The following is a 13,563-nucleotide window of genomic DNA, read 5'->3' as shown; positions in this document are numbered from 1 at the left end:
ATATATATATATATATATTTTGTCTGTAAAAAATCCAAAAGTATAGGTAAGTTCGTTAATGGATATTTTAAAATTAGATGGATGTATGAATGTATTTTAACATAAATTAATGAAAGATGAGTCTAATTTCCCCTTAGGGTATATGCAAAATCCTCTGCTCTAATAAATAATAATCATAGTAACAAAAATTTGACTGATTATGTTTCGCTAACATAGCCACTAATGCGAGGATTGACGAAAGCGATATCATGTACACACCCAAGTCTTCATCTTTTCCACCCAAACGTAGAATCCTTTGTATGGAATAACCTCATTCGATTTCGAGTCACTCACAAATCCAAACTTCAACATTCCCCACTCTCTCTCTACCTTCGCATGCGCTCCCATGATGTAACTCCAGATCTTCACACATTCCCTTTCCTTCTTCAATCCTTCAATGCGCATTCTCATCTCTCCCATGGACTCCAACTCCATGCCCAAATCTTTCTCTTTGGTCTCTCCGATGACCCTTTTGTTCAAACATCCCTCATCAATATGTACTCTTTATGTGGTAGTATTTATTTTGCACACCAAGTTTTTGATGAAATTCCGCAACCGGACTTGCCATCTTGGAACACCATCATCCATGCAAATGCGAGGGTTGGTATGATTCATATTGCCAGGAAACTGTTTGATCGTATGCCTCAACGAAATGTGATATCTTGGAGCTGCATGATTCATGGTTATGTGAGTTGTGGAGAGTACAAAGCTGCACTTTCCTTGTTCCGTAATTTGCAGGTGATGGAGGGTCATAGAATTAGGCCTAATGAGTTTACATTGACGTCTGTGTTATCGGCTTGTGCACGGTTAGGTGCGCTTGAACATGGTAAATGGGTTCATGCTTATATTGACAAATCAGGGATGCAAGTTGATGTTGTTTTGGGGACTGCTTTGATTGATATGTATGCCAAATGTGGGAATATTGAAAGGGCTAAATGCATATTTGATAATATGGGTCATGAAGGGAAAGATGTAATGGCTTGGAGTGCTATTATTGCTGCCATGGCCATGCATGGACTTTCAAAGGAATGCCTTGAACTTTTTGAGAAAATGATAAGTGATGGGGTGTGGCCAAATGCTGTGACTTTTGTGGGTGTTCTTTGTGCTTGTGTACATGGTGGATTAGTTAGTGAAGGGTATCAATATTTCAAGAGGATGACAGAAGAGTATGGTGTTGATCCTTTGATACAACATTATGGTTGCATGGTTGATCTATACAGTAGAGCAGGTCGAATTGGAGATGCCTGGGATATTGTGAAATCAATGCCTATGACACCTGATGTGATGATTTGGGGAGCTTTGCTTAGTGGTGCTAGGATGCATGGTGACATTGAAACTTGTGAAATCTCAATAAAGAAGCTCATTGAGTTGGACCCTAAAAACAGTGGTGCCTATGTGCTTCTTTCAAATGTGTATGCTAAGCTGGGTAAGTGGAAGGAGGTGAGGCATTTGAGAGATCTTATGGAAATGAGGGGCGTTAAGAAAGTTCCAGGGTGTAGTTTGGTTGAGATAGACGGTGTTCTTCATGAGTTTTCTGCAGGGGACGATTCTCATCCAGAAACAGAAAATATATATAGGATGGTTGATGAGATAATAAAGAGGTTGGAAAAGGATGGTTATGTACCTAATACGAATGAGGTATTACTTGATCTGGATGAGGAAGGAAAGGAATTTGCATTATCTCTTCATAGTGAAAAACTAGCACTTGCATATTGTTTTTTGAGGACAAGCCCGGGTACTACAATAAGGATTGTTAAGAACTTGAGGATTTGTATGGATTGTCATGCTGTGATGAAAATGGCATCTAGGGAATTTAATAGGGAGATTGTTGTAAGAGATTGCAACCGTTTTCACTATTTTAAAAATGGGTTGTGCTCCTGTAAAGACTACTGGTAATAGTTTTGACATTAATTCGATATCACAAGGCATACTTTCTCGCATATTACTTTGCAGAAATTATATAGTCAAAAAAATGTTATATACATTGAAAATATACATAAAATTTTGATAACCTTAAGATCTACATATGTTGATTTATGAAGGATGTTCAAAATATCAGGACTCATTGGTAAAAGACTGCGGCCGTAATCCTCAAACATAATGAAAGATAATCATATTTTTCAACCAGGGTACTCCTTATACCTCAGTCATTTTCTGATAAAGGGAGAAGATAATTTGTCTTGTTTGTCATATACTAGCGATTATAGTCTATATATAAGATGATAAAATGATGATTGATTTGTCGCGTTAAGCCAATTCATTTGGTAGTTGTACAGGGACTTCAGATGTAAGCCAATTCATTTGGTAGTTGTACAGGGACTTCAGATGTAAGATTTTTAAATCGCTATTGTGAAGATGAGATTAAATTTGTAAATTTGAATTTTTAAGGAAAAAAATGATATTTTGACATTTTTATCTGACCTAATACAAAATTGCTTTAGGTCATTTCACATGTTTTTTTTTCTTTTCCCTCTACACTCGCATGTTCGCGTTTAAGAAAGCCATCTTTGCGTAACTTCTTCGCACAACTTCGACATTCTTCACAAATCAATAAGTCATCCATTGTTCTTCAATATTGACATAGGTTGGTAGTGGAACTCATATAAAGAGTTTGAATCAAGAGATGAGCAAGATGATATTAATATGGTGCAACTTAGAAGTGAAGATGAGACAGACAGGGATGTGATTTATTCATTTTATTTACGTTTAGAGTTTGTTTTAATCATTTTAAGTACATTTATACTTTAATGTTGGTGGGAACTTATATTGATGGTGGTGTTGGAATTTATGTATGTTGTTGCAACTTCTATTTTTAAGGCATTATGCATGTTGAAACTTATTTTAAGTATTTATGTATTCATGTTAAGTATTTACCTTAGTTTTTAAAGCTCATAATGTCGGTCATCTTGTTATCCGCTATGCCGCTATAGCATTTTGGAGATTCGGTGCTACGCGCCGCTATCTGATAAGAGAGCAAAATAATCTCTCTTTCATAATAATCATCTCTTCTCATTCAATATTCATTATTCTCTCTTTTCTTTCCTTCCACTCCAACACTCTCTCTATCTTTCTCTCAATTAACTTTCGTAATCGCAAGGTGTAATAACACCAACATATGGTATCACGAGACCGGTTCTGAATCCAGAATCAATATTAATTGAAGCTATGGTTGGAATAGGCAACAACAACTTTCATGTAAATCTTCCAGTTCTTGATTGCAAGAATTGGAAAAAATTGTGCATTCAGATGAGAGTCATCTTCAATGTTCAAGATTTCCCGAGTATGTAGTAGAGGGGTTTCAACCGCTAGCAGAAAATGCAACCAATGCTCAGAAAGATGCATACAATGAATCCAAGAAGAAAGATCAGAAGGCCCTATTTTACATTTACCAATGCGTTGAAGCGAAGATTTTTGGTAAAACAGCTCATGCTGCAACTTCGAAAGAAGCATGGGATATGTTGGAAAAATATTATGGTGAATGTGAAGGTCAAGAAGGTGTGCCTCCAATATTGGAGAAAGCAGTATGAAATACTGTATAATAAAGAGGGAGAAACGATATCAGATTTCTTCACAAGGGTTCAAGAATTAACCAATCAGATGAAGAATTCTTGACAGACATTGATAGAGAAAATGAAGGTTGAAAAGGTACTTCAAAGTCTCACTCCTCAATATGATATGATAGTAGTACCAATTGAGGAAACCAAAGATCTAGAAACAATGAAGATGGAGGATCTATAAGAATCTCTTAAAGGCAGAGAACTGAGACTGAATCAAAGAGAAACAAATAAAGATTCTAAACAGGTCATGGTTGCTCATTCAAGAAATGGGGGTTCTTATGACATGAAGAGATGGTGGAAGTAGGGAAAAGGAAAGCACCAGAGAAAAGCCACGCCAGATAGCAAAGAGAAGAACAAGTTTGAAGAAAGATTTGAATCCTCTAAACGAGGAGGAGGATCTAGCAAATTTCAAAACAAGAAAAAGTTTCAAGACAAAAGAAAGATTCAATGCTTCAATTTCGAGAACTATGATCACTTTACTTCAGATTTTTGGTTTGGAAAGGGAAATAAAAATACTAGTGCAGGGGAAGCTAACATTGTGCAAGATGATTCAGATTCAAATCATGTCATGTTGATGATAACTACCTCCGAATGGGCTCAAACTTCTTATGTGTGGTACTTAGACTCTCGTTGTTCTAACCACGTGACTGGAGACAAAGGGTGGTTGACTGGCCTTAACTCAAACAAGAATAAAAGTGTGAATCTGGAAGATAACAAAAGCTTAATGGCAGAAGGCATGGGCAAGATTGTCATACAAAGAAAGCAAGGCAAAACAACATTGATAGAAGATGTGTTATTTGTCCTCGGTATGCAATGTAATCTGCTGAGCATTGGTCAGGTGGTAGAGAAAGGATTCTCAATAACCATGGAATGAAACTCACTGAAGTTATATGACAAGAAGAAAAGAATGGTTCTGAAATCAACTTTGACTAGAAACAGAATCGGGAAGGCTAATTTGAAGGCCTCCGAATCACACTGTCTTTATTCATCAATTCCTAATGAAGAAAGTTGGCTTTGGCATAAAAGGTATGGGCATCTGAACTTTAGAAGTCTCGGAAAGCTAAATACTATGAATTTAGTAGAAGGATTGCCTAAGATAGTGACACCTGATAAAGCATGTGACATGTGCATGCTTGGGAAGCAACGTAGGTTACCTTTTATGGAGCAGCTATCAATGAGAGCCAAACATGTACCAAATGTAGTTTCATCTGACATTTATGGTCCTTTTGAAACCCTTTCTTGTGGAGGAAGCAAGTAATTCATCTCATATGTATATGAATTCAATAGAATGTTGCGGGTGTACCTGATAAAGACCAAAGGAGAAGATTTAAACATGTTCAAAAGGTTTAAGGCTATAGCTGAAAACCAGAGTGGAAGACTGATTAAGATACTTATGACAGATGAAGGAGGGGAATACAATTCCCATGAATTCAAGCAATTATGTTATAAAAGTGGCATCTCACATAAAGTAACTCCCTTTGCACACCTCAACACAATGGTATGACTTAAAGAAGGAATATAAGATTGTTTGAAATGGCTAGGAGCATGCTGAAACAAAAGTCACAGCCTCATAAATTTTGAGGTGAAGTTGTGTCTATTGCTGCTTATGTTCTAAATAGATGTCATACCAAGAATTTAAAGAATCAGGTGCCAGAAGAATGCTGAACAAGAAGAAATCCCTACATCACTTATCTCAAGGTATTTAAATCGTTATGCTATAGACATGTTCCAGATGAAAGAAGAACCAAACATGAAGATAAAAGTGAACCTATGATCTTAATTGGTTACCATCCAACTGAAGCATATAGGAGATATAATCTAGTTATTGAGAAATTGGTGGTCACTAGATATGTAATCATCAGAGAAGCAAAATCCTGGGATTTGAACTAAGGTGGAGAAATAACAAAAGTGGTTCCAATGCAAGCTCCAATGCAATTTGATTATGATGAAGTGAATTCAGTCGTAATTGAGACTCTAGTTGATGCAGCGGATTCTACTCAAAGGGCAAGAGCAACCAGAAACAGACAGATACTTGTAAGGCTGAATGGTTATGAAATTGTGCATGATAATACAGTGGATGAGGAAGGAGAAATAATACACTTGGCAATGTTAGCATGTGCAGAACCACTGAATTATCAGGATGCAATGCAAGACAAAGTGTGGGAAAATGAAATGAAGGAGGAAACCAGTTCAATTGAAAAATGTGGCACATGGAAACTGACTCAACTACCAGAAAGAAAGAAGTCAATTGATGTGAAATGGATTTTCAAAGTTAAGATGAGTCCAGAAGGAACAATAGTGAAGCACAAAGCAAGACTTGTCGCAAGGGGTTTCCTTCAAAGACAAGGCATGAACTACTCTGAGGTATTTGCACCAATGGAAAGGCATGGGACTATAAGACTTGTAGTGGCATTAGCTTGCAGTAGAAGATGGACTTTGCACACATGGATGTAAAATCTGTATTTCAAAATGGTCCTCTTGATGAATATGTATATGAGTCTTAACCTCTAGGTTTTGAAGTAAAGGGAAAATAGCATATGGTGTATAGACTATACAAGGCTTTGTATGGTTTGAAGCAGTCAGCAAGAGCCTGGAACTGGAGAATTAATGTTTTATTCATCAACCATGGCTTTAAAAAATGTTCAGTTGAGTATGGTATGTATGTAAAATACAAGCAAGGTGAAATACATGTTTGTATGTGGATGACCACTTAATATCTGGATAATCTCAACTAGAAATTGAAGACCTCAAAAGTACAATGAAGTCATAATTTGAGATGTTAGATCTGGGTAACTTGTCCTACTTCCTTGGTATGGAGTTTATATACAAAAAAGGTGGAATAATCTTGCATCAAGCAAAGTATGTTACTGATTTGTTGAAAAGATTCAACATGCTGAACTGCAATGTTGTTGTGACTTTTGTTGAATCAGGCCAGAAACTGGAAGAAGATAATGATGAAGAAATGGTAGATGTCACTTTGTACTAGCAGATGATTGGATCATTGAGGCACTTATGCAATAGCCGACTAAATATCAACTTTGATGTAGGATTATTGAGTAGATTCATGCATGATCCAAGGAAGTCTCATCTGCTAGCAGGAAAAAGAGTGCTAAGATATATCAAGGGTGTAACACCCTTCTAAAATACCCCAAAAGTTTAATTAAAATAACAACATATATCAATCAGAGTAAATATGCAATTAAGGGTGTCACACAATTACTTCACACCATTCATCCTGATAACTGTCATGCTCTTTTATTAATTCAAAACATAAAGCATTTGCACAATACGCAGCGGATAGAGATTAAATCAATCATGCAAAACATGTAGCATATTACATGTAAACTGGTTCACAACCAACAATAAAACATTTAAAACATCCCATCCCGATGTTACATCTACCAGAGCATGACCCACTAAGGAACTACACTAGACTTCAAGCACTAGCTCCTACTCAATCACTGCTCGTTACCTGAAAAATAGTTGTAAGGGTGAGTTACTCAATCGATATAATAAGCATTATAAAATATCATGCAATGTTAAGTAATTTAACACATTTCATCACCCTAATCATAACACACATTCAGTAACGGCATATCAACTCAAACATCATACTCAACACCAACATAAAGCACACGTATAATCTCAATTCATACTCAACACCAACACAAAACACACGTATAATATTGGAATACATCCATTCATATTATACGCCATACATACATTATGCAATGAGACTCCATGCATGCGGTACCGACTATTCGTGAACATATAGTTCAACTTCACCGACCAAATCCAGGTACGGCTACCAAGCTCACTAGTCCCACTCATTTGAGACCTAGTGACTCACATCACTAATTCCTCACCATGGGAATTAGCTACCACCCCAAGGGCCATGCTATGCACGCTAAATCACCTAGCATGCAAACATCAACAACAATCCACAATAACTCATCACTAATTCCTCACCATGGGAATTAGCTACCACCATAAAGGCCATACTATGCACGCTAAATCACCTAGCAATGCAACATCAACAATCCACAATGGACATATGCTCACACTCTAAGCCATAAACAGTCCATTCACAATAGCATACATAATAGATATATTCACAACATTATGCACACCATCATACATTATCAATACAATTATCACAGAATCATATTATGTCATGCCACATAATCAATCACAATATTAGCACACTCTACTAATACCTACACTGCTCAAAACAACGGGAAACGATCCCTACTATATCATACATCAGCTAAAATTACATTACTCAGCTGAACAACCAAAAACTGCACAACAACAGCACAGAAAAATCACAATTCTGCCCATACGCGTATTGCCTAGTCCCATACGCGTATGGCCCATTTCTCAGCCAATCCCATACGCGTAACACCATCTCATACGCGTATGCTACGCGTATCACTTCCCCATACGCGTACCAACAGAGACCAAACTACGTTCAAAACATCATCTTCCTCATCCATACGCGTATTGCCTAGTGCCATACGCGTACCAGACCATCTCATACGTGTATTGCCTAGTGCCATACGCGTATGACCAGAAACCAGACTTCCAGATCTGCTATGACTTTCTCTGCTACGAGATCTATCCAATCCAACCTTCCACAGTCCAATTTTACATATTATTCGTTCATATCTTCTAACACAATTCATATCCTATTCGATTTCACAAAATCTAACATTATTACATCTAATTCCTACGAATTTCCTCCATTTATAATCCAAATTTCGTTCATCCAATATTTCACAAATTTCATCATACATCATTCTAATCAGAGTCAAATCAATGGTTTATCACTACCCATTACATGTTAACCCATAATACCCATTAAACGACGATAAACCCCCCTTACCTGAGTTAATCCGGCGAATCTTTAAGCCTCAAGCTTTTCTCTTCTCCAACCTTCTTCCTCTTGCTCTGTCTCTTTGCCTTTTCCTCTTTTCAGCCGCTTCTCTGTTTTTCACGTGAAACCCTTTCTTTTCCCAAATGGGACTCTTTTTCTTATTTCCAACTTATGTATATTTTCCAATAATTATTATTCCAATAATAATAATAATAATAATCCAATAATTCCAATTATTTAATTAAATTAATAAATATAATATTAACTTAAATTAAATAATTATCTTATTTTTATCGGGGTGTTACAACTCTCCCCCACTAAAAGAGTTTTCGTCCTCGAAAACATACCTCAAGCGAATAACTCCGGATAAGACTCCTTCATCTGACTCTCAAGTTCCCAAGTCACATTGCCACCTGCTGGTCCTCCCCAAGCTACCTTTTCCAAAGCAATCTCTTTACCCCGCAACTGCTTCAACTCTCGATCCTCGATCCTCATAGGTGATGTTTCAACAGTCAGGTTATCTCTCACCTGTACATCATCTATTTGGACTACATGCGACGGATCAGGAATGTACCTCCTCAACTGAGACACATGAAAAACCTCATGCAAATTCGCAAGTGACGGCGGTAAAGCGATACGATAGGCTACCTCCCCTATCCTCTCCAAAATCTGATAAGGACCAATAAATCGAGGTGTCAACTTCTTCGACTTCAAAGCTCGACCAACCCCAGTTATCGGAGTAACACGAAGAAACACATGATCTCCCTCTTGAAACTCAAGTGACTTCCTCCTCTTGTCGTGATAACTCTTCTGACGACTCTGAGCAATCCTCATCTTCTCCTGAATCATCTTAATCTTTTCCGTAGTTTGTTGAACAATCTCCGGTCCAACCACCGCACTCTCACCGGGCTCATACCAACATAAAGGTGTCCGACATCTCCTACCATACAAAGCTTCAAACGGTGCCATACCAATGCTCGAATGAAAACTATTGTTGTGGGTAAACTCAATCAAAGGTAAATAACAATCCCAAGCACCTCCCTTTTCTAAAACACAAGCCCTCAAAAGATCCTCCAGTGACTGAATCGTCCTCTCAGTCTGACCATCAGTCTGCGGATGATATGCAGAACTCAATCTCAGCTTAGTTCCCAAAGCCCTCTGCAAACCTTCCCAGAACTTCGATGTAAATCTAGGATCTCGGTCCGAAACAATACTCGATGGAATACCGTGCAAACTCACAATCTTCTCAATATACAACTCAGCTAATCTCTCTAACGGATAATCCATTCTGATCGGAATGAAATGAGCCGATTTTGTCAATCTGTCAACAATCACCCAAATAGCTTCAAAATTCTTAATTGTCCTCGGTAAACCAGAAACAAAATCCATACTGATACTATCCCACTTCCACTCTGGAATAGCTAACGGTTGCATTAGCCCAGACGGCTTCTGATGCTCAATCTTTGACTTCTGACAAGTCAAACAGGAATAAACAAAACTCGCAATTTCTCTTTTCATTCCCGGCCACCAAAATAACTTTTTCAAATCATGATACATCTTCGTAGTCCCAGGATGAATACTCAGGCCACTACGATGTCCTTCCTCAAGAATACTCTTCTTAAGTTCGGTAACATCCGGAATACACACCCGATTACCAAATTTCAAAACACCATTCTCATCAACTCTGAATTCACCACCTTGACCTTGATTCACTAGAGTCAACTTATCAACCAAAAGCACGTCGGATTTCTGACCCTCTCTAATCTCATCCAGAATGCCACTCGTTAACTTCAACATTCCCAATTTAACACTATTGTGAGTACTCTCACACACCAAACTCAAGTCTCTAAACTGCTCAATTAAATCCAATTCCTTAACCATTAACATAGACATATGCAATGATTTCCGACTCAATGCATCAGCCACTACGTTTGCTTTACCCGGATGGTAATTCAACCCAAAGTCATAATCCTTCAGAAACTCTAACCATCTCCTCTGTCTCATATTCAGCTCTTTCTGATCAAACAAATACTTTAAACTTTTATGGTCACTGAAAACCTCAAATCTTGACCCATACAAGTAATGCCTCCACAACTTCAGAACAAAACCACAGCTGCCAACTCTAAATCGTGTGTCGGATAGTTCCTCTCATGAACCCTCAGCTGTCTCGAAGCATAAGCTATAACCTGCTTATTCTGCATCAACACACCACCCAAACCCAACAATGAAGCATCACAGTAAACCTCAAATAGTTCCGATGGACTCGGTAATATCAGAATAGGAGCAGTAGTTAACCTTCTCTTTAACTCTTGGAAACCTTCTTCACACTTTGAGTCCCAAACAAACGCTTGCCCCTTTCTAGTCAACATCGTCAACGGTAACGCCAACTTAGAAAATCCCTCAATGAACTTCCTATAATAACCAGCCAAACCAAGGAAACTTCGAATCTCAGCAACAGACTTCGGAGCTTCCCACTGAGATACCGCTTCTATCTTTGAAGGATCAACAGCAACACCACCTCTTGAAATCACATGACCAAGAAAACTAACTTCTTCTAACCAACAACACCGGTGCACCCCACGGTGACGCACTCGGACGAATAAATTTCTTATCCAACAGATCTTCCAACTGACTCTTCAATTCAGTTAACTCAACAGCAGACATACGGTACGGAGCCATCGACACCGGCCTAGTACCAGGTACCAAATCAATCGAGAACTCAACTTCACGCTCTGGCGGTAATTCATTCACTTCTTCAGGAAACACATCAGGAAAATCACACACCACGGCTAGATTGCAAATCACCAGTTTATCTTTAGCCTCCAAAGTCACTAACAGCATAAACAACTCTGCCCCATCTGCTACTGCCTCATTCACCCGCCTTGCTGACAGAAACAAACTCTTTCCTTCCTCAATCTCAGGAAAGATCACAGTTTTATCAAAACAATTGATATAGACTCGGTTAAACACCAACCAGTTCATACCCAGAATAACATCAATTTGCACAAGTGGAAGACACACTAGGTCCATCCCAAAGTCTCTACCAAAAATACTCAAAGGACAATTTAAACAAATTGAAGTAGTAGTCACTGAACCCTTCGCAGGAGTATCAATCACCATAATTCCATGCATCTCAGATATCTCTAATTTAAGTTTCACAGCACAATCCAAAGATATAAAGGAATGAGTCGCACCTGTGTCAATAATAGCTACAAGAGGAAAGCCATTAATATAACACGTACCTCGGATCAAACGATCATCTGCATAAGTCTCAGAACCCGGTAAAGCAAAGACCTTGCCTCCCGACTGATTCTCTTTCTTCGGCTTAGGACACTGTGGACTGATATGACCCACCTCTCCACAGTTGAAACAAGTCACAGTCTTCAACCGGCACTCTGCAGCCAAGTGACCACCTTTGCCACATTTGAAACACTTCCTCGCAACACTGGTACACTCATGGACATGATGTCCAGCCTGACCACATCTGTAACACTTAGCAGGGGCACTAGAGTCTCCCCCACTAGGCCTCTTCATCCCACTCTGTCTCTGAAAACCTTTGCCAACTGCATACGGTTTTCCATGGTCATTCTAATTCTTGTCTTTCCTATCAACCCTCTGTTGATAGCTTTCCGCTCTGGCCTTGGTATCCTGTTCAAACATTCTGCAACAGTCGACTAAATTAGAAAACACTCTAATCCGCTGATACTCAATAGCCTGCTTGATCTCGGGACGTAACCCGTTCTCAAACCTCACGCATTTTGAAAATTCTCCAGTAGCCTCATCATAGGGAGTGTAATACTTCGACAGCTCTGTGAACTTAGCAGCATACTCAGTAACAGACCGGTTGCCTTGCTTCAATTCTAAGAACTCTATCTCTCTCCTTCCTCTGACATCCTCTGGAAGGTACTTCCTCAGAAATCTCTCTCTGAACACCGCCCAAGTTACCTCGGCACTCCCGGCAGCTTCCAACTCAGTGCGGGTAGCAACCCACCAATCATCTGCTTCCTCTGACAGCATATGCGTACCGAACCTGACCTTCTGGTTATCGGCACACTCAGTCACTCGGAAGATCCTCTCGATCTCCTTCAACCACTTCTGAGCACCATCTGGATCGTATGCTCCCTTGAACATTGGAGGATTGTTCTTCTGGAACTCACTCAGTTGACGAGCAGCTCCCATTCCCACAACATTCGGATTTCCCCCAAGTACTCCAGCTAGCATACCCAGAGCCTCAGCAATCGCAGCATCGTCTCTACTTCTTCCAGCCATCTCTATTCTGAGAATCCAACAAGATAAAACAATAAGTACTGATAGGGTTATACAACACCTATCCCGTACAGGGGAAACAGAATAATTACGACTCGACTCGACCGACTATGCTCTGATACCACTAATGTAACACCCTTCTAAAATACCCCAAAAGTTTAATTAAAATAACAACATATATCAATCAGAGTAAATATGCAATTAAGGGTGTCACACAATTACTTCACACCATTCATCCTGATAACTGTCATGCTCTTTTATTAATTCAAAACATAAAGCATTTGCACAATACGCAGCGGATAGAGATTAAATCAATCATGCAAAACATGTAGCATATTACATGTAAACTGGTTCACAACCAACAATAAAACATTTAAAACATCCCATCCCGATGTTACATCTACCAGAGCATGACCCACTAAGGAACTACACTAGACTTCAAGCACTAGCTCCTACTCAATCACTGCTCGTTACCTGAAAAATAGTTGTAAGGGTGAGTTACTCAATCGATATAATAAGCATTATAAAATATCATGCAATGTTAAGTAATTTAACACATTTTGTAACACCCTTCTAAAATACCCCAATAATTTAATTAAATATCAAAATACAACATCAGAGTAATTATGCAGTTAAGGGTGTCACATAATCACTTCACACCATGTTCCAAAATAACAGTCATGCTCTTTATTTAATCAAATAAACAGTTGCATAAATCGCAGCGGATATAAATCAAATCAATCAAAGCATGTAACACATTACATGTAAAATGGTTCACAACCAACAGTAAAACATTTAAAACATCCCTTCCCGATGTTACATCTA

General features: G+C 38.6%; 1 protein-coding gene across 1 annotated transcript; it reads left to right on the top strand.

Moving 5' to 3' along the window:
* Positions 1 to 120: 120 nt before the first annotated feature.
* Positions 121 to 1,979, top strand: LOC127097010 (pentatricopeptide repeat-containing protein At3g62890). Its single transcript, XM_051035530.1, has one exon. The coding sequence runs from the start codon at positions 223 to 225 to the stop codon at positions 1,933 to 1,935; it is 1,713 nt and encodes a 570-aa protein (XP_050891487.1). The 5' UTR covers positions 121 to 222; the 3' UTR covers positions 1,936 to 1,979.
* Positions 1,980 to 13,563: the final 11,584 nt, after the last annotated feature.

Source organism: Lathyrus oleraceus, chromosome 6, assembly GCF_024323335.1.
Source record: "Lathyrus oleraceus cultivar Zhongwan6 chromosome 6, CAAS_Psat_ZW6_1.0, whole genome shotgun sequence".
Classification (NCBI taxonomy): domain Eukaryota; kingdom Viridiplantae; phylum Streptophyta; class Magnoliopsida; order Fabales; family Fabaceae; genus Lathyrus; species Lathyrus oleraceus.
The sequence above is the reverse complement of the archived record's forward strand: the minus strand, read 5'-3'. Positions and strand labels throughout refer to the sequence as shown.